Source organism: Carex rostrata, chromosome 12 (assembly GCF_964058835.1).
Source record: "Carex rostrata chromosome 12, lpCarRost1.2, whole genome shotgun sequence".
Taxonomy (NCBI): Eukaryota; Viridiplantae; Streptophyta; class Magnoliopsida; order Poales; family Cyperaceae; genus Carex; species Carex rostrata.
The window spans coordinates 5413278-5435069 of record NC_135929.1 but is presented as its reverse complement, the minus strand read 5'-3'; the positions used below and the strand labels follow the sequence as shown (position 1 = coordinate 5435069).

Sequence of the window (21792 nt, the reverse complement as noted above, 5' to 3'; positions counted from 1 at the left end):
AAGTATATCGGATCAATGTCAAATGTCGAATCCAAACCGTTGAAATCCATGTACTTCATGAGTGATGCTTATACATGCAAAATTTTGAAAGTTTCGAGTTTATTTGCTACACGGTCAAGTGGTCAAAGAAACGAACATTTTATTATAAGTTATTTTATATATTCAATTTTTATTATTTCTTTGACCACTTGACCGTATAGTAAATAAACTCGAAACATTCAAAAATTTTCATGTATATGCATCACTCATGAATTACATGGATTTCAACGGTTTGGATTCGACATTTAACATGGATCCGATATACTTTTGGAGTTATGCTCACCAAACTTTCTTGGTGAGCATGTCACACCCTAGCTTTACTCATTAAAGCAAAGCATTACCTGGAAGCAAATCTTTTGTGCATTTAAAAAAAAAAAATGACATGTAATTTTTCTCTTATAAGAAGTATATAAAATGTTGAAGATTTCTTATTCCATCCTACTGAATTTAAGAATTCCGACTTCCAAACAGGCCTTGGCAGAAGAAAACACACAGAGGTCCACACATGCGTTGGTCCAGAGAATCTAAAGAGATCAGCTGCCCTTTCCCAAGTCGAATTCGTATCCTCTGAGATATCTCAAACTTTGCTTGACTTTATGGAAATCCTAACCGTTTAAATACGTTCTACACGAATCTCAAAGCACACATAATACTGACCCCTACATCACCCCCGAATAGACACCGGACACGTCGGTCACGCAAAAGTTGAGATATCTCAGACGATACTCACTCTCCCAAGTCGGCAAATAACAATTGATATATAGAAATTTAGTGTATCCTTTTCTTTGATTGTTCGACCCGGATTTAGTTTCTTTGTCAACATATTACTCGGCGATTTTTATTAATATCCCTAAAACAAATCAAAATTTTAAAAATGCCCCTGCTTCCAATTTTTTTTTAAAAATGCCCTGACCGCCTGGGCTTCGGGCGGCCCAAAAAAGCCTCTGAGGCGCCGGCCCAAATGGCGGCCCACAACACCAGTGAGACGCCCCCCCATCTGGCGCCCCATAAGCCAAGTGAGGCGCCCCCCCATCTGGCGCCCCACTGCCCAACTATAACCCCACCATCTGAGTCGCCCCTCCTCTCTCTCCCCCATTGTTTCTGCCGAAAAAAAGAGGAAAAAAAGAGAAAAAAAGAGAAGAAAGAAGAAGAAAGAAGCCGTTCCGAGCCGACCCCTCTCTGCCTCGTGCCTCGATTCGCTTCTCTCTCGATCAAACAAGTGAGTTTTCTTTTTTTCGATTTGATTAGGGTTTAGGGTTTCGGTTAAATGTGATTAAATGATGTAATGTGATTCGGTTTTGTTTGATTCGATGTTTAGGGTGAAATGTTAGTAATTAGTTGAATTGATTGAATTGGTCGAATTGGTTCGATTGGATGCTTGAATTAGATGATTGAATTGCTTGATTGCTTGAATTAGACGGTTGAATTGCTTGATTGCTTGAATTAGATGGTTGAATTGCTTGATTGCTTGAATTGGATGCTTGAATTGCTTGAATTGGTGCAATTGCTCGAATTTAGGATTATGATTTATGGTAAAATTGCTTGAATGACATATGGTTGAATTTAGGGTTTGTAGTTGTGAATTGTGATTTTTTTTTAAAATTTAGGGTTTATAGTTAAATTTAGGGTTTATGGTTGTCAATTGTGAATTACTTACAAATTTAGGGTTTACACTTCAATTTAGGGTTTATGATTTAAAAATATGCATATTTATTTTTTGAAAATTATTTTTGTGATAGTTTATTAAAAACATGTATATATGAATATAAAAGATTTGAAGTAAAACTAATTATTTTGAAGTATATCAATATTTGTTTAAAAATGATATATATATTTTTTTATTGTAAGTAAATTGCATCTATATCTCATTTTTTTTATTGTAAGTAAATTGCATGCATTTGTTTACCAAAAATGAGCTGGATGGAGCACCTCGTTGGAATGTCGATCCCATATTTAGCATAAATGAGCTGGACCCGGCAGATACAGATGCAGAGGCGTATGGCTCCCACAGACCACGATATGGAGTGGAGATGGAGCATGACTTTGAGGCTGGTGGGAGTTCATCTCAGACTGCAGATGGCTTTGTCTCTGCATTATTTGGCGCACCGCCTCCTTCCACGTATTCTGCAAGCTGGGAGCAAGATCCATGGGAGCTGCGTACACAGCCCGCCAATGCAGAGTCAACTGCTGGATTTGATCCACGGGCAGCCAGGACAGGTACGCAGCACATGTATACGGGGGACGAGGATGAGGATATGGGGGACGATGAGGAGGATTTGGGAGAGGATGCACTCCGAGATGTGAGTCCGCAGAGGCGCGTGCAGCCGCACAGGCATGGCAAGGGCGTAGCGGCTCCTAGGTTGTCTCTATCAGGAAGGAGACGAAGATGATGATTGTAGAGTTTTTGTTTATTGTGATATATTTCTGACTGTAGTATTTTGACTATGGGACTGCTGTATTATGTTGACATTACGTTTTTTTATTTTATGTTCATGTTGGTATTATGTTGTTTGCACTTTGCATTTCATTATTATAACACAGTTCAACAATACAATTAAAGTTCAACAATACAATTAAAGTTCAACAATACAATTAAAGTTCAACAATACAATTAAAGTTCAACAATACAATTAAAGTTCAACAATATAATTAAAAGCTTAACAGTATACTTCAAGTAATTACATTCAAACTAAGAAATTATATTCAAGTAATTACAATTTCTTCACTATTTGCGACCCACACTCCCAGCAGACCGCCTGTGACAGGGGCGGTTTGCTAGGGTCCTGACCGCCTGGGCCACGGGCGGTCCACTAGGGATGCCTATTTATTCGTTTTTTTTCTCTCTCTTCTCACTCCAACATCAGTCTACCTTCCACCTCAAAGGCAGAAAGAAGGGAGAAAGCGCTCAAGGCGATTTCGGACGATTTCGGGTGATTTTCTGGGCGACTACAGCTACAGGTAATTGATCGGCGTAAAGCGCAACACAAGTTTCGGTACGCTTGGGAGCGTACCTTTTAAACCTCGGTTACACCTTCCGATTAGGGTTGCAAGTGCACAACCCTATCGAGGAGTATAATCGGGTATCGATCCACAGGGACGGTTTCTTTATCTAGAATTTTACTTAGCTTAGCTAAAGACTAGAAGTGAGAAAAAGGGGTTTTGGTGTTTAATTTTCCTAAGGAATCAACTCAAGCAATCACACAATGATATAGAATAGTAAATGTGCAAGAAAAGGTATAAACTGTGTTTTGATTTGGGATAAAAGGTGTTTCAAGGGTTTCAGACTTCATCTCTGATTTGCCTCTAGTGGTACGGCCCTTACCAAGTTGGTACGGCCAGGCCGCACCAACCTGGTATGACCAAGCCGTATGGGGCTTGGTACGGGTAGGCCGCACCACTCTTGTAAGGGCCGTACTGGTTTACCAGAACAGAGCTTACAAGTTCGAGTTGATGCATTTCTTGCTGGTACCTCGTATTAAACTCTTGATAAAGGTTCAATTGACCATACCTAAGGTTCCTAAACCTCAACTCTCGTTTGTTGGTTCAAGATCTAAGTTTTGGATTCAATTCTTCACCTTCTAGGGTTTCTAAACCTCAACTCTCGTGTTTTAGTCCAGATCCTCTAGTTGATTGATTGGAGATCTAAGGTAACCTCTAATCTGTCGATTAGAGGAGAATTCAACATTTCGGCTTCAATTCGATCAAGTCTACCTAAAGGGATTGGTTTGGTTGAGAGAAGGCAATGGTCACATGACCTTGTTAGGGTTGATCTACCACTATAGGCACACCACATGCAATCACAGCAACACAAAGCAATCAAGACAAGCAAATTCACAATCAAATCAATCACAAGAGTTCATACAAGATCCAAATCAAGAAAAGCAACACAAATCAAGAAAATCCATCTACAAACCCTAGAAACGAAAGTCTACTACTCACAAGTCATGGATCTGTCCAGATATACAAGAAAAGAGATAGAGAAAGTCATGAAAGAACTAGATTGAAGATCGGGAATGGAGAAGGTGTAGATCCGTCGATTGTCGCCTCTTCCTCTTCCTTGATCTTCTCTTCTTGCTCCTTTGCTCTCTTTCTCTCTTTCTCTCTTTCACTGAGCTCTCAATCTGGAATGAAGTGGAATCCCCGAAAATGGAGAGATCCCCCGCTATATATAGCCTCTGCCAAGATTTGAATTCTGTCAGGCGGCACCTATGTACGGCCCGTACCAATTTGGTACGGCCAGGCCGTACAAGGTGGGAAGAAGGCTGAAACGGCTAAGTTTGGTACAGGCCGTACCAAGTTTGGTAAGGGCCGTACCAAGGTGTCCAAAAACGCCGTTTCTTCGTGTATTTTGCTCCAATCCTGCAGAAAACAAACAAACTCTCAGCAGTACCAAATTCTAAGAATATATCAATGAAATGCACATGGTTTTGACAATTTGGAACATGAATTTGGTATGAAATCAAGTCAAATATAGGCTAAATATGCGAGGTATCAGTAATTTAAATATTTTTTAAATTATTCTTTAAATATTTTTGGTAATTATTTTTTAAATATTTCTTTTAATTATTTTTAAAATATTTATTTCAATTATTTTTTATATATTTTCTAATTATTTTCTAATTAGCCGTTGATTACTGTACAGTTAGTATTTAATTACGCACATAATTAGCCTTCCTAATCAATTGCTGTCACTTCAAACCCTAGTTATAATGGCACCCAAAGTTGGAAAAAATAGAGGAAGAACTGAAACCGAACGCGAAGCAAAAAGAGCACTCATTAATAATTTTTGGACGGCTGAAGCCTACGCGATGAGGAATTTGGAAAGATTGTTTTCACCCAAAAATAAAGAAGCATTTCTGAGCACTCTTGATCCATCAATTAGAAAAATGCTGATGGAAGGCTGGGTGGACAGGGTCCCTCCACCTGGATGGGGACAGTGCTGCTTATGTGAGCTGAACGGAGATATGGTGGATATGTTCTTCTGTTATAAATGTGGCAAAGCTGTTCATCCCAATTGCATGGACCCGCATGCAGATCTGCTGAACGACGCTCGTCTCACTACGTGGGAGTGTCCTGCGTGCGTCCGTCGGGCTGAGGAAAAAAAGGGAGCAAGCTCCTCGTCTCGTAAGGCTTAGACCCCAATTGTATGTTGTTGTAGTATTTTATGTTTTAACTGTAACGGTTTGTATAATTGATATTTGAACTGGTTGTTGCTGTATGAATTTTATGTTACCTTATTCTATGGACTCGACGGTACTGTATTATTTAGTAATGTATTTGAATTTTAAATTCCTGGATTTATTATGAATTTTAATCCGTTTTTCTTCACAAAATTCTTCAAATCAAAATTATCAGATCTATATAAAAAAAAAAAAAAAAAAAAACCATGGGGCGCCAGATGGGGGGGCGCCTCACTGGTGTTGTGGGCCGCCATTTGGGCCGGCGCCTCACAGGCTTTTTTGGGCCGCCCGAAGCCCAGGCGGTCAGGGCATTTTTAAAATTTTGATTTGTTTTAGGGATATTAATAAAAATCGCCGCATATTACTCTCGTAGAGGTCCTTACAAAGTTCAGTATTATATTATAGTTTTTTTTTCTCTCCTTATATATCATTTTTATTTTTTTTAGAGTAAAATAGCCTTTTTTATTAACCATTAATTAGAGATAAATTTCGAATTTGTCTTTCTCATATAGAATGCAATACTTTAGTCAATTGTACTAAACATTATTTACTGTTGAATTTTGTTTTGCACGTAAATAATATCTAATTGTTCAAATATGAAAAGATGCCGTAACAGCGTCCTCCGACCCATAATTATCTACCAACTCATATTATTGGTGCATAAGTTAAAAAAAAAAAAAAAATTAAGTATGGTCACCTTTAATTTTTTGTATAAATAATAAAAAAAGGACGTATTATTGAACAATTTTGACAATTTTCACAAATAAAATTTTAACTTTGAGATCTTCATAAATAAAAATTACACAAAGCGAAAACATGAACAGGGCGAGAGCTTGATATCCAATGTTGTAGGCAGGAGCGGATCCACATGGTCCGAGGAGGACAACTCCTTAGATTTTGAATTTTAATGGAGATATATTGGTCCTGACTGACTTTGCTTCTCTCTGAAAAAAAATTTGAGTAAAGGAAGGGCTCAAGATTCTCCTTTCCTTTTCACAAAATCTAATTTAAGTTGGATTTTAAACTTGTGTTTTTAACAGAGAGTATAATGTCCCAATCAAGTGTTCCAGAGACATGATTTTCAACCTTATTACAATTTTTAAAACACAAACTCCCTTTTGAAAAATTATTTACTAATGAAAAATCCTGTTAGCTATGGATGTGCGTGTGTATTTAAATCTCCTTTTTTTTTCCCAAAAAAATGATAAAAAAAGATGAGACTGAATCGTCTGCCTCCAAAGTCACTGCGGATGGGCCCTCATTTAAAAACAGTAACAGTAGTTAAACCCTTTAACAGTAATCGGTCCTACCCCGCAGTGACTTTAGGGGCAGGAATTTCCTGCACCCGGGGCAGGAAATCCGGTTCCAAAAAATATAGCTAGAGTTTTACTTCAAAGAAAAAAAGGGTATTTTTAATATTAATATTATCTTTAAAATATTAATATATCCTCTGACAGAACAAAGAAGTCCTTCAAAAATATTAATATTATCTTTAAAATATATCAGCAACGCTATCTTCAACTAAAAATTAATGACCGCACGAAACACTTGATTTTGAATATTAATTGACAATGATGTCTGTCCTTATGGTTAGTGAGATTTTTTATTTTTATTTTTAGTAAAAATACGGGTGTAGGAAATAAATCTGTTGTTATTTCTTTGAAATAACAGGGCCTGTTATTCATCTTATTCATCATTCGACCGTTCAATTTCATCGAAATTCGTGTATGATAAAGTATCTTTATTGAGATCCGCACATAAAAAAAATTGAACACTAAAGGAAGAATAACAGGTTCTATATATTATCCCAAAGGAATAACTCATTTCATTGATATAAAAATAGTCCAAGAGTTTAGATACCGGTTACAACAAAAACGGATTGGCTCAATGTTTTTGAACCACTCTTCAAATTCTAAAATAATAAAATAAAATAAAACATAAGCAAAATATAAATGCGGTTCAAATTTAATAGTGAGATTGTTTTACAAGGAATGAATTCAAATTTTGCAAGGAGTATTTCAAAACTGTCCTTGGTCTTGGTAAGAGAGCTATCTTCAGCTGTCAGCCTTTCACGGATTCAGATCTGCTGAAGTAACTCAGAATTTAAGTTTGGATCCGGACTGTCCGATTAGAATCTAGATCAATTCGGTCCAAAACAGTATAATTAGACGCCTTGGATATAATATCAAACTTCGAGTTACTTTAGGAGCTCCGAATTCAGTTCTCAAAGTCTACCGAGTACCGACATAAAAGTTATTAGAAAACCTCGTCCAGGGATGAAGTCAAAAAGTACGGCTGCATCCTTCAGGGAATTCGCATCCTATATCTCATATTTTGCGTGACTTTATGGAAAATTTCAACCGTTGAAATACGTTCTGCACGAATCTCAAAGCTCAAAAAACACTGACCCCCGAATAGGCACCGGACATGTCGGTCATGTGTAACCAAAAAAAAAAAATGTCGGTCATGCAAAATATGAGATATCTCAGTGGATACGCACTCGAGAAACTTGCATCCTGACTAAAAGGAATAGTTAAACAAACTTATTTTTCCTGTAGTTTTTTTCATGCAATTATAAAAACTATTCTTTAAATTTAAAAATAATTTTAAAATCGTGTGTTATTTTGTCCAACTTATATTTTTTTTAAATTTGACAAATGCCTAGCCTCTTTAAGAAAAGACGTTTAAGAGTACGTTAAATTAAAAAAATAAATTTAATATTAATGACGCCTTCTCCTTGAAAAATATAAAATGGTAAAGGGGCAAGTTCAATAGAAATTTAAAGACTAGTCAACGTTATATAATGACCGGTGCTTAAATAAACCTATTGGATTGCAAAAGTTGCGATATTAATTCTATTGAGTTGACTCATCTTAATCCATGCTTAAGAAACCATCAGGTGGCAATTTCAAATGACGTATACAATTTATTTTCAAATATCAAGTTCATCTCGGAAACCCTGAAATATCCATAAATTGCACAAATATAACATCCTTGATATTGCGCAAGAACGGTCCGTACATATTATCATAGAATTTCAGAAAGAGAGTCCCGCCCCCTAATTGTAGTCCATAAGACCATTATTCCGTTGATGTTATACCAAACTAGGGCTGCACGAAAAGTTCGTAGTTCATGATTTGATTTGAGTTTGATTCGGAAAAAGTTTGTAATTAATTTGATTTGAAATTAGTTTGTTTTGAAACAAATCAAACCAGTTCGGTTCGAATTTTATTCAAACTCAAACTCAAACTGGATATAGTTCGTTTGAAATTAGTTTGTGAACTATTTAAATTCGGATCTCAAATAATGCAACTAATGACTTCATCCATCAATCTTTAATAATGCAGGAACCAAATTTATATCAGAGCTCAAAATTGTTAATATAATAATAGCTTATAATAGAAAAATGCTTTAGCATCGTAACAAATTACAATGGAAATAAGTTTCATTTGAATAAAATCATGCCGTGATTTTAATCAATCCAGCAGCATAAAAGGTAAGAAATTTTGGATTGGCCCATAATTCATCAATATAAATTCATAAAAGGTAAAAAGTAAAAGAAAACCGCGTGAATTTTGTTCCGCATGAAAAAAACTAATGCATAAACTACCGGTGGCTGTCAAAAAAAGCTTGTAGTTCGTGATTCGATTGACTTTAATTCGATTTGAATAAATATCGCAATTAATTTGTTCAATTGAAGTTCGTTCTGAAACAAATCAAACAATTTCAATTTAAATCTAATTCAAACTCAAAGTCAAACTGAAATAAGTTTAACTTGGTTCGATTCGTTTGCAGCCCTATACCAAACATATCAAAAACTAAATGGACAAAATACATTCATGCATTTCAATTCTTATTTAAAAAGTTTACATTTCAACATTATTATTTCATAAAATATACTAATTCAGATGTTCTCCAATTCTTAACTCCGTCTGTGTTTTTCGTATATAGTCAGTTCCAAGCCCAGAAAATATGAGGAATTTGTTTTTAAATTAGGATACTTTAATCTTCAAATAACAAGCCACAAAAAAATTAATGATATTTAATCACATTTAAAAATTAATATTTTTTGTCACATAATCTTATCTTTTTAATGAAGTAAAATATATATAAAAAAATTAACATTCTCTCTTCACTCTAAAATAATTTCCCATTTTTCCACAATATACGCATTTTAAATTTTTTTAATCAACAACTCAAAATTCAGGAAAAATTTATAAATATTTCTATAACATGGAAATTTTTTCCAACATTTATCTTTATTTTACAATATTATTGCAATATTCCCACAGTTTTTGCATTTTTTTTCTATTTGTTTCAACTAACAATCTAAAGTCCGATGAAAAAAAAATGTCACATGTAATTATTATTACAATATATCACAGCATGACTAAACGTGATGTCTTTCTTCTAATTATTGTTTACATATCACATAAATATAATATTTTCATCACATCACGTTACATAGTATGTCTAAAAAAAATCTAGGGAATTTTATAATTTCTGTATTTATAAAAGGGGTTTTGTGAAAATTTGTCCCAAAAAAAAAAAGATGCGGAATTCCTCGCGAATTTTCAATTCGTTATCGCTGCCGCGTGTTCCATTTTTTTCCTTCTTAACTTTAGAAATTCAAATACGCCTCTCTCTCTATCTGGAAAATCTCGTGATCGTTCTAAAGTTATTTATTCATTATACATCTTAAGTCTCCAGTTCAGTTAAGAAAACACTACTTCGAATTGGTAGATTGATTTTAGATATGGATTTCATGAAGATCCTTGATCAAGCAGTTCGGGAGATGTACGCGATTCCTTGACTTTTATAGTTTCCTCTTTCATATTTCCTTGTAATTTTGTGAAGTAACTATGAGATACTCTGTTTTTTACTTGTCTCAGAAAGAGGGAAGTCAATTTGAAAGTTCTCAGTGTGCCAGAGATTGAACAAAAGGTTTGTTTATGTTTTTTTTTTCTTTAATTTTGATGGTTTTTTTTCCTATAGAGAATTTTTTTTTGTTATTTTGTTTCCATTGTATTTGTATTATTGATTCTACAAACTTATTCATCTAGGTTCTTGATGCTACCAGCGACGAACCCTGGGGCCCCCATGGATCCGAGTTGTCAGATATTGCTCGGGCAACCACCAAAAATTAGTTAGTATAATACTTTTATTAGTATAAGCTTAAGACTTATTTTCACAAGCACCTTGCTGTTTATTGATTTTTTTACGCTTTGATTATAATTTTATACAATCTGTATGTAGTTTGGATTGCGATTTGGTAATGAATGTACTTTGGCAACGGCTATGCAACACAAAAGCAAATTGGCTTCATTTATACAAGGTATTAAGAAGCAATATTGTCAATATTTAAAAAATGATCATGCAATAAATAATAATATTTTCGTGTTTCAGTCATTGGTTGTTATTGAGTACCTGGTTGCAAATGGATCCGAGCGTGCTGTGGATGATATTTATGATAACATATCTCAAATAACTGTTAGTTTTCTTTTTCTTATTTTTTGTATAAAGAGTATTTTTTTTTAAATATGTTGAGAATCTCTTTGTTTATTTATTTTGTAAAATAAAAATTTTGAAGGCACTATTAAGATATGAGTGTGTTGAACCTAATGGGAAGGATGTGGGGTTAAGTGTGAGAAAAAAGTCAGAAGCAATTTTATCAATCTTAGACGACAGGGAAAAGCTACAACAAGTACGGGAGAAAGCAGCCGCCACACGTGATAAGTAAACAGTCTTCTTTTTTAATTTCAAAAGCTTGTATCGTCTTAATTATTTTTCCATATATCTTCTTTTTATGACCCAAAAGATAACCAATAACACCGGCCAAAAGAAGGAAATATTGGATCAGTACATGCTAGACAGACGTTGTGTGGTAGAGATAAGATTGTATAAAAAGGAGATGGTGCCAGTACTGTACCAGTAGAATGCAGACCAGAAGTACTGTATGCTAATTAATTATCAAGCATCCTGTACTGATATACTTGCCATATGTAATTATTTCTCTTACTTTTGTTTATCGTTTATAATTGTTTATTTTAAATAACTCTGTACATAGATATATTGGTTTATCTTCAACTGGAATGTCATACAAATCAAGTTCAACATCGTCCAATATTGGGAATTATGAATCTAGCAACAAATATGGAGGTACAAACAGGTCGAAAGAAACAAACCTATTTATAAGTGATAAAGAGACCAAGTCGTATAACAATATTGAAAGAGATCAATACAAGGAGAAGTTTAGTCAAAAACCTCGAGGGAGCACATCAAAGGATGAGTTTGATGAGGACTTTAATCCACGTGCAGCAACAACTACTTCTGGTAAGTATCTCGGCTGAAGTGCCAAAAGAACCCAAATATCATTGGTGACCTTCAATTTGTTAGTGAACGTTTTGGTCACGGTGATCCGAAGGGCCAAGTGATACAAGCTGCATCATTAATTGTTTCTGGTAAATATCTTAGCCAGACCTAGGAAATCAAAAGGAATCGTGTATCAATGATGAACCAGAAAATAAGTCAACATGTGTTAATATTGTTATTGATTTTTTTGGTCTTGGCAATGCATAGGATCAGCTGATAAGAGCTCTAAAAGGGTGGATCTCTTTGTGCCTAATTTGATGGATGATACAATTGATACACCTGCGTCCACTCCAAATTTGGAAACCACTAGAAACTATGTGCAAGTGCAGGCTGATTTATTTGCAGACGCTACCTTTCAATCTGCGACATCCAACTCAGAAACAACTACAGTTGAGGACCTTAAGGTACGATTAATTTTTGATGGTTTTAGTTTCCCTTTATACACTTGCAATTTTTAGAATGCTATAGAAACAAGATAAATTAACTTTCTTGTTCCTCCTTTTTCCCTCCAGTATCCTTCAACCAAAAGGGTATAACAATATGGGTAATTTGGGCAAGACAAATAATATCATGAAATTAGGTTATCTTGGCTTAATATATGTATAGAAGCCATGACCAACGCAAAACAGGTCAAATGTGACGTTGTAATGGAAAAATAAAAAGCTAAGTAGCTTATACAGTCATGTGGGACCCCCAAAAAATAACCAAAACCTCTGGTTATGCATAAAAATTTACAAATGCTGGCTTAGGCCTTTCATTGATCTCATCCTAATTTCATTTGCAGGGTAATATTGATCTCTTTGCAAAAATACCTTCTAAAGAAAAGCTTAATTCCTCCATTTCTGGTAACAAAATTGACAGCAGTTTCGACCCTTTTGTGGCAATTCCATTCAACAACTCTGGCACGCGCAACAACATATCTGACCAGACTGATGAAACCGAATATAAATTTGGTGCTTTTACATCAAGTACTGAAAGCAATGAAACGCCCAAAACCAAGGACGGTACCTTTCAGGTTAAGTCAGGAATATGGGCTGACTCCTTGAGCCGGGGATTGATCGAACTTGATATAACTGCACGTAAGTTTCTAATATCCGGAAAATATTATTGAATTGTTTGTGTTATTGATTTTGCTATATGTCTATAGAATAGTATGACACTAAGATAACATTTTTTACGAAATACTTCATATATTCTTTTATATGCAGCGAAGAAGAAAGATTCAACACTCAGCCAAAGCCATTTTTCAATATCCAAGTGAATTATATTAATTCGAATATCAGAGGCATATGTTTCAATTAAAAAAGAAAAAGAAAAAAAAGATGTAGTGTTCATTTTCCATGTTTGAGGGTTTTTTTTTCCTCTTTTTATTTTTTTCTTTAGATCTGGTAACTCCACAGCGGCTTACAAATAGATGTACCTGTACTATCCAATTAATGCCATTGTAAAGCAATGGAGATTGGAGGTGGTCCATGTTTATGAAATGTACCTCTTTCTCACACTTAAATTAGCTTATAATCTAATCCACTGATTTATGTGACCTCCTATTTTGTTTATGACTATATATTTTTATAATGGTGAAAGCCAATTTGAATCATATAAGGTTTTAATTAACCTAAATCACAATATTCAGTGTACATTTTAGAAAAATGAGCTCACAAATGACATGTAAGGTCTATAATGCCGTTCAAAATCATTATGACCATGATTTTGTATGAACATAACATAGGCAACATCATTATGACCATGGTTTTGTATTAAACGCCTTTTCTGTCTAATCATGGCTTCCTATGATTTAGATTTTATTACCTGTAACAAAGGCTTCCTGTGTTATAAAGTTAGCTTGCTATCATCATAATTTTCTAAAACCATTCAAAACTGTGCTCCCAGTCAGGTTCTTTTACTAGATTTTTCTGAGTTTATAGGTCTTTTCTTATTCCCCAGTCAACATACTTAATTTAAGAAACATCGAGTAGTACTAATACCTCGACAAAATACAAAAGAATACATACAATTTGTGATGGTGAAAAAAAATACCAACTAAATAAACGGCAAATCTGAAATCCCTTGTCGCTAAAAAAATATTTTAGAAGTAGGGATGCAATCAAACTATATATTTTTTTCTAATAAATAAACTTTATTTTGTTAAATTCCAGTGTGCCCACAAGATTAAATTGTCAGATAGTTGTTCCTTCTACAACACTTAAACACTTGAAGAAAAACTAATCAGAGCAAAATTCAGGGTCGCCAAGAAAGACCCTGGCAACAGTTTAGTACAGAGCCAAATTTGTGAACGCTCAAGTCATGATGAGAACAAGGTTCAGTAAATGAAGTGAGCCTCTAATTTTATTAGTTTCGAATATAAAAAGTTCTTTCTTTTTCCTAAAGGCGTGTAATAAAATTCACGGACGGAACTTCCTGCTGACAGATTCATAGCTAGGGACATTACCAACTGCAATAAAATAAGTAAAGAAAGAAGATAATATTAATAATTATTTCACAGGGAATTGATTTTAGCAAAATATGCATTGGTAGACAGGTGACTGTTACGATGTTGGTCTGGTTTGGCAATTGGCACCAATCATCTTTAGACGAGAACTCAAGTTTAATCCTTGATCCGAGTACAGCAGTTCTTCAGAAGGGTATTGATAAGCATTTCAGCTATTGCTAGCCTACCAGTACAGGATTCATCTGATACTTTACCGGCACGTGCTGGCTGGATCAGTTTTATACCCATGCCAACTGGACACTGCTTCATATCTCTCACTACACACTCTTTTTTTCCCCTTATTCCTGATCAAAGGCCTTGTTTGTTTCTAAGGACAAGACCCTGCATCTGAAAATGTCATAATTCCCTTTATTCTAAACCCAATGGTCTCGAGCTACTCCCTTATCTCCCTATGGAGAAACAACAGTGTCATCCAACCCATCTGCATCGTCACCTGTTCAATTTCATTCTTTTTTCCTTTTCATTTCTAGTTTTATTACTCTGCAACAGAAAAACGATTTCAATTAACTAATATCTGATAATATATTAGTAAAGTATATTGTTACCTTCACCCCAAGATGCCATAGTGAGAGGCGAAGAGATAATTCTTTCAGAGATGGAAGCTATGTCTTTCACTGTTATTCCCTCAACAAAATCCAAGAAATGCTTGATTGGTTTCCTGTTTTATTTTTTATATAAACACCCCAAAGAAAAAAAGAGTTGTTCAGCCTATTAAAGTACTTGAAAGGGAAACTACCTCATGAGTATACAACTGACATGGTGGGCATATCTATTGGTACTTTAAATGTTCTGGCTGTTTGGTGGTTTTAGCTCTCAAAGGTCATTACTAGCTCTGGCAGGTACATAGCCAGTTTACATTGTTTATATCACTGCTCAAATGCTTAGCCGTATTATTAATTCCTTGTCGTCTTCTTTTTCGGTGTTTCATAATTTCATTTATACATTTGAGGGTAATTGTGATTAATGTCTAAATATTTGAAAGTAATAACAAACTACCTCTCTCCATATGTCAAAATCTGACGCCCAATGTCCTCAGATGCTACCATCTGCGATCAAATGAAATTGATTATATTACAGAATGTATCATAAAATTAGACAATGAAATATGGTGAGAATTTTGTGGAGCTTTACTACCCTAGATTCTAAGTTCATTAAAACGGCTGATTTGGTAGCTTCTTTAGCACGATTAAGCTGTGTCTGATCAACTGCAAGATACAAACAAAAGAGATGGATAAATTTAGATGTCATAACATAAATATAGAGTCCGGCTAAATTGCTGCTGGCAGCAGTTCTCCCCAAGTGCTGCCGGGGCTATATTTAGCCGTGTGATGTCCAAACAACAAATCCAAACCGTTAGATGTTTAATCTATATTATAATCTACTTGGAGACCAAATTTTACATTTTTTGGAATTTTTTTACTATTTATTAAGCTGGTTTGAAAACCGCTGTTTTCAATGCTGCAGAAATTTACTGAAAACAGCGGTTTTCAAACCAGCTTAACAAATAATAAAAAAATTCCAAAAAATGTAAAATTTGGTCTCCAAGTAGATTATAATATAGATTAAACATCTAACGGTTTTGATTTGTTGTTTGGACATCACACGGCTAAATATAGCCCCGGCAGCACTTGGGCAGAACTGCTGCCAGCAGCAATTTAGCCGGACTCCATAAATATAATTCCATGCAAATTGCATAAAAATTAATATCAATGATAAGATCCCCTGCAAGTAAGAAACATCATACAATGTATCATTTTCCCCATTTCACGAATGACACACTACACCTTTTTCCACACTGCTTTTAATTTACAGTTAACAAGGATAGGAGTACTAGAGGTAGGTTGGGGTGATTCTTAACAAATCAAACGAGGGGAATAGGTGATGTGCATGGCCAGTTTTGCAGGAATAAAAAATTATATATTTTATTGTGCTGTTTGGACATATATTGGTAATTTCCAAATTAGAAATACAGAGAAAAAAAAATTAAAAACAAATGCACATGCATATCTGTAGTTTTCAACTCCTGGATTTCCAAGAAACCAGAAACTAAAACAAACCTTGCCCAGGAGTAGCTACAGCAATAAGTTCTCTTGCTGCCAAATCAACAGCCTTGGAAGTGAACCCTGGATCCTGTAATAAAAGCCAGCAGAAATGTTGGAAAAGTTTCATTTCCCTATTGCTCAATACTGGCAATTAAGCTCATAACATTCGTCACAACTTAAAAAAGTAATGAAATTACAGTATTTTGAAAAATCTTACACAGCTAGCATGAATACCAAAAAGGCCGGTGTGATTGTAGATGCTATTGAAGGCGGAGAATGATTCCACCTGTCTGAACTCATTCAACACACGAAGATCTGACAAAAAAAAGAAAATGCAAAAACATGATTTAAAACAAAATCAACAATTATTGTCAATCGAAAACCATAAAGGATGTAGAAAAATGAAGCGTCTGACTGCCTTCTGTTATTGGTGAATGTATACATAGAGTAAACTTGGTTTTACTTGACCACCATTGATTATCCTCCTAGACTAAACCTGAATAGACAGGTAGAAATGAACTTACAAAATAATAGCAAAAAGTTCCGTACATACAGGTACTAAAATAAACTGAAACGATACCAACAGCTGATAAGATAACTCTTGTCCCAACCTAACAGATTAAACTAACAAAGTTAGATGAAAATAACATACACAAGCGAGAATGCATTCCTTTCCCAGGACCACCCGCAGAGAAAGAGCCACCACCTCCCATAAGCATCTGCAATAACAAGGTGAAAGATAAACTACAATGAAAGTATGAGCTATCCATGGCGAACAGCTGAATCATGAAACTATAATTGAGGTTGTATATGGATGGATGGATCATGGATGATAAATTTAAGATCAAATAAGGCAAATATAGAAGTCTGTAACAGTACCTGGAGAACAGTGACTGTTACGGCTTCCTTTTCCTGATTCCAGCCGCCGGGCACTTCAAAAGCAAGAGCGACATGAGTCTTCTGCTTCCCACAAAAAAAAGGAGTCAACTATAAGAAATTAAAACCTTAAAAAAAAACTATAAGAAATAAAAAAAACAGCAACAAATTTTAGAAACAAACATCAAATCCAAAGTTAGACAGTCTTTGCATGTACACCTCAAAAAGAGGGACTCACCAAAACTAATCTACCCTCATTGACCAACCAGCACAAACTGCCTCATCGAGAACTAGCTCCCCAACCCCAACTCCCATCCACACACTAACAACAGACATCCAACCACACACATCCCACTGATCTAGCAGCTACATATTCCACTCCACCCCCCAGAGGGAGGGAGGGAGAGATGCTGGCATATGCAAGAAAAAGATAATATATTGACGTTCTTTTAGACGAACCTCAGAGGCAGCTTGTTGGCGATACTCGCCTCCTACATAGACAGATTTGGGCTCTTGCGGTACTTCTACTCCAGGAAGATCTTCTAGAATTGGCTTTGCAATTTCTGTCAGCTCTTCATGGTGCACCCCTGATGCTGCTAATACCATTCTAGGTGCTGTGTAGTTCTCCTGAATTTTGCAGAGATAAATAAATGGACAATAAATGAAATAAATAAGATCCTGTCACATCAGAGGTTGAATATGAATAGACAAAATTAACATGAGAATTATCAGCACCACTTTAGTCAGGGTTGGTACTGTTATCATCTGGTAAGTGTTGTATAGAATCAAGTCAAGAGAATTTTAGTCCTTCCTACTATTTTTGTGTATATATTTTAATTCCCTTTGTAGGGAATTAATGTGCGTATGGAGGGAAATCCGAACTAAACTACCAAAGAAAAACTGAAGCTCAATTATGTCTCAATTATATCAATGAGGGTTAACTGAGGGTAAATTGAAATTTAGTAAAGTAGAAGGCGTCAATTAGGGCTAAGATGCAAAATTAGAGGTCGTACCATAATAATGTGAGGTTTACACGATAACATTATAACTTTAGTAAAAGGTAGTTTATCTGAAAAAGATTCAAAACACTCAGGTTTTAACAGGAAAAATGACAAAGTAAAGGTGACTCAACAAGTCTCACCACAACAAAGTCTTCCAAGATTGAACCATCCAACCTACTAAGTGCAGATTCTGATGCAATAAGGCTATGGGCCAGTGCACCTGAGTAGCCAGCTGAGTGAAGAGCCTCCATGATTAGGCCTTGTGGATTTTGCGAAGCCTCTTCTATTTCCAATTTTATTTTCTGCAACTGTTATACCATGGAATTGTCAAGAAACAATCAAGGATATCGTTGCAAATTTGCTATCATAGTTGGCTGCAAATGTAACAGTACCAACCAGCAGACCAGCACCTGCCATAACCAGTTCTCTTAACCTGGTTAAGAAAGCAGGATGTCTACAGGGTTCTTCTGAAAATCAGGAAAAACTGGCATGTCAGACATCTGTTATGCTCACAGGGATATATGAGACATTGATCATATCTTTTTCATTTCATCTATTTGAATAACATATGAAAAGCCTCTTAAAAGTTGCATCGGCATTTATTTTTAACCTTGTTTGAAATAAATTGAAATAAAGGACCTAATTAAACTTAGATATTTCAGTAGTTATGCAAAATAAGAAATTCCATACTTTATTTTAATCAATTGCTAAAAAAAAAATACATTGGCCATTATGATTACTAACTATTTTTTTTCTCTCTTGTTTTATTTGTATTTTTGTGTGTGTACGTGTGTTGGGGGGGGGGGGGGGGGGGGGGGGGGGGGGGGGGGAGTGGTTTGGAGAACTGGGAAAATATTAACAAATCTGTTATTTTGAGGGGTGTTTATCAGAACCAAAGAGCTTGTGGGCTGTGTAGATATTAAATAAAATAACATTGGTAAGTTTATCAACCTGCTCTTTAACCTCCCAATCAAGGAAAGCCGGGTTTCTGACAGAGTCGATGAGCACCTCTACCATCTCTGGCAGGTGTGTCTTCAAAGCATCATAAGTGTACCCCATCTGCTCCCTTGAACCGGAGGCAGAAACATTTCCGCCAATCGATTCAGTTTCCCGAATGATGCGCAAGTGGCTTCGGTTGGTTGTGGTCTTGAATGCCATCCTCTCCAGAAGGTGTGTGGCACCATATGAGATTGGTGTCTCATAAATCGAGCCACAGTTAACGTATATTCCAACTGATGCAATTGGATTCTGATAAATTGCTTGCAAAAGGATAGGTTAGGAAGTAGTTCATTGTAAAGTTCTCTTGTGGGTAAAAACATAAACATCTTTTTGGTTTGCACAGAGGAAATAAAATTCTAAGTAAGCCTAGTGTTAGCTTTACAAAGCAATTTTCTTGTATGTGGTTGTTTAAAGGAGAGAAAGTGATACGAACTTTTAGCAAGTTTCATACCGGTGAAAACTCGGATGCAATCTTGAAACCATTTGGGAGAGTTGTAATCTTGGTTGTACCAGGGCTGGCAACATCAGGCAAAGGTGGCGGTATCTCAACACCTGGTAAAGGGAGCGTCAGAGGAGGTAATTGACTTGATTTGTCCCCAATAAGCCAACTAAAACTTCCTGATGGCTTTTTTTCAACACTTGTACTGACATGTCTACTGGCTGCAAATTCCTAAGCAAGCAGAAACAAAAGTGGAACTAAATATATCGATAAGAAAAAGATCTTATAACATAAAATTGTTAATAGTATGCTGGTACAAGCTGTTCTATATAGTATTGTATCCTTCATTTCCATTGATTGCAGTGTTGGCTACCTTTTCACTAATATAGTACCATAACACCTGACAAACTTGATTCAAATTATGTACTTTGATCCTTATACTTGCTCCTTATTTCTGATTGAACATAATTGCAGTTTTCATTGCTTATTTGATGCAATATTGAAATCAGACATTGCACTATTATCAAATAATGCCCCAAAAATCTGAATTGTACAATCCCATACACTAACTTCCTGGTGAGGCCAACCAAAGATGCCGTACCCATAAAAAATTACTATCTCGCTCCAAATTGAAATTGTCTATTCAGGTAGAACAACTTATCAACAGACCCAAATTACTTTTACTCAGTTTTCTTTTCAGACTAGACCTGAAATTATTTTGTGGCCCATATGATTGTTTTGATAATGTAGTACATTTGAGCTTGCTTTAGCATCTAGTACGATTTTCATACTTATTAGCAATTGTCAGATGAAAACTTTAGCAACTCAAAGGCTCTCAAATTTACATGAAGAAACCTTGTTCATCATATTGACGAGCTCAAAATTGGGATGTACGCAACAACAAATTCAATGAGGAAGGTAATTTTAACATTTTTTTAACAGTAAGGGGCCTATATAAAAATCGTACTGAATAATACAATCAAGTAAGAAGGAAAAAGAACTTATATATGTCTAACCTCACACAGTTTTTGTTAGAATTTTCTTTGTGAGAGCTAAAATTAATCCAATCTGCCACATGTTCTGTTACAATTTCTTTTTTCTGACTTGAAAAATGCAGAGACGAAGCTCTTCTTTCGAATCAGTTACATTTTACGGGGTAAAATTCTATAAAATTAGCGGCTTGACATTCATGATAGATAATCGATAGATGGTTTCCGATCGGAGAATTAAGATTTACCTTGAGAGAACGGAGATGGCATCTTCCAGCTCTAGCTCTGTACATGGTTGGTAAATGGATAAATGTACAAATCCTTTAAAGAGTCGGAGAAAGAGGCGAAGCGGCGGTGTGGCAATGGCGGGCTCAGTCCCCGAAAAGCGAGACTATGTCTATGGGGCAAGAACTTGTGGATGCGGGTCCAGTTAATGTTGTTCGGGTGCGAATAACCCAATCGTATTGTAATTAACTGTTTCAGCAATGAAATGGGCTTTTAGCCTCTTTTAAAAAAAATAAAATAAATAACCCAATCGTATCCGTTACAGTACTGGGCTACTTGCTCCCCCTATGGGACCTCTGTGTCTCTGTGATGGAGTCCGCATCTTCAAAATATTTGAGGTGCAAGTTAAAAAAACGGACGGTTCAGATTAATTTCATCCGGATCAAGTTTAATCCAGTGCCTATAAATTTTATAGGGTCTGTTTTGAGATTTGTGTCAAGTTAAATAACGGTCCAGATGTACTTATTGGACGTTAGGTACCTGTGGGATTCGAATTCTCTGTAATGTGCCGAAAGACTGAATTTAGATTCAGGGCAATACTGTATTGATACGAATGAAATTTGAGCTGTCGGTTTTAACTGATACGAATCTCAAAATGGACCTTCATGTATTCTAAATATATATATCATTTCGCTCCATTGAATATAAGGTACGAGTATGACCTAAGTTTTTCTGAGCTTAATTTGAAAATCTATTAAATTGATTTCAAACAACAAATTTTAACTATCAAAAACAATCTACATCATTTATTCACAAGTAATATATTTATATGTTAAATTTATAAATTTTTGAATTAATTTAGTATAAAATTAAGTGGTACAAAAAAAATAAATAACAACAACAACCAAGTCTTTAGTCCCAAATAAGTTGGAGTAGACTAGAAATGAAACTCAATCACAATCATAAAATAAAAATTAGTAATAAAGTAGTAATAAAAATAATAAAAATAAAAGTGATAGTGGTAGTGATAATACTAATACTAATATTAACTATATTCTACCTAAGCGAATGTTCACGACCAGTTCGGATTGAAATTGGAACATCATGATCGACCCGAAATG

At 35.3% G+C, this 21792-nt stretch overlaps 2 protein-coding genes across 2 annotated transcripts; one reads left to right on the top strand and one right to left on the bottom strand.

Annotated features, from left to right (window-relative positions):
* Positions 1-9836: 9836 nt before the first annotated feature.
* Positions 9837-13118, top strand: LOC144563065 (clathrin interactor EPSIN 1-like). Its single transcript, XM_078312437.1, has 10 exons — positions 9837-10016; positions 10112-10163; positions 10283-10365; positions 10476-10554; positions 10626-10709; positions 10810-10955; positions 11287-11552; positions 11799-11983; positions 12373-12670; positions 12800-13118. Exons 1-10 carry the CDS (start codon positions 9976-9978, stop codon positions 12850-12852), a joined length of 1287 nt encoding a protein of 428 aa, XP_078168563.1. The 5' UTR covers positions 9837-9975; the 3' UTR covers positions 12853-13118.
* A 540-nt stretch (positions 13119-13658) lies between these two features.
* Positions 13659-20855, bottom strand: LOC144563064 (mitochondrial-processing peptidase subunit alpha-like). The gene is made up of 13 exons (XM_078312436.1): positions 20695-20855; positions 19470-19688; positions 18971-19267; positions 18160-18327; positions 17478-17645; positions 17022-17102; positions 16795-16861; positions 16360-16457; positions 16158-16230; positions 15235-15305; positions 15097-15146; positions 14646-14758; positions 13659-14043 (listed from the first exon to the last, which is right to left on the bottom strand). Exons 1-13 carry the CDS (start codon positions 20737-20739, stop codon positions 13994-13996), a joined length of 1500 nt encoding a protein of 499 aa, XP_078168562.1. The 5' UTR covers positions 20740-20855; the 3' UTR covers positions 13659-13993.
* Positions 20856-21792: the final 937 nt, after the last annotated feature.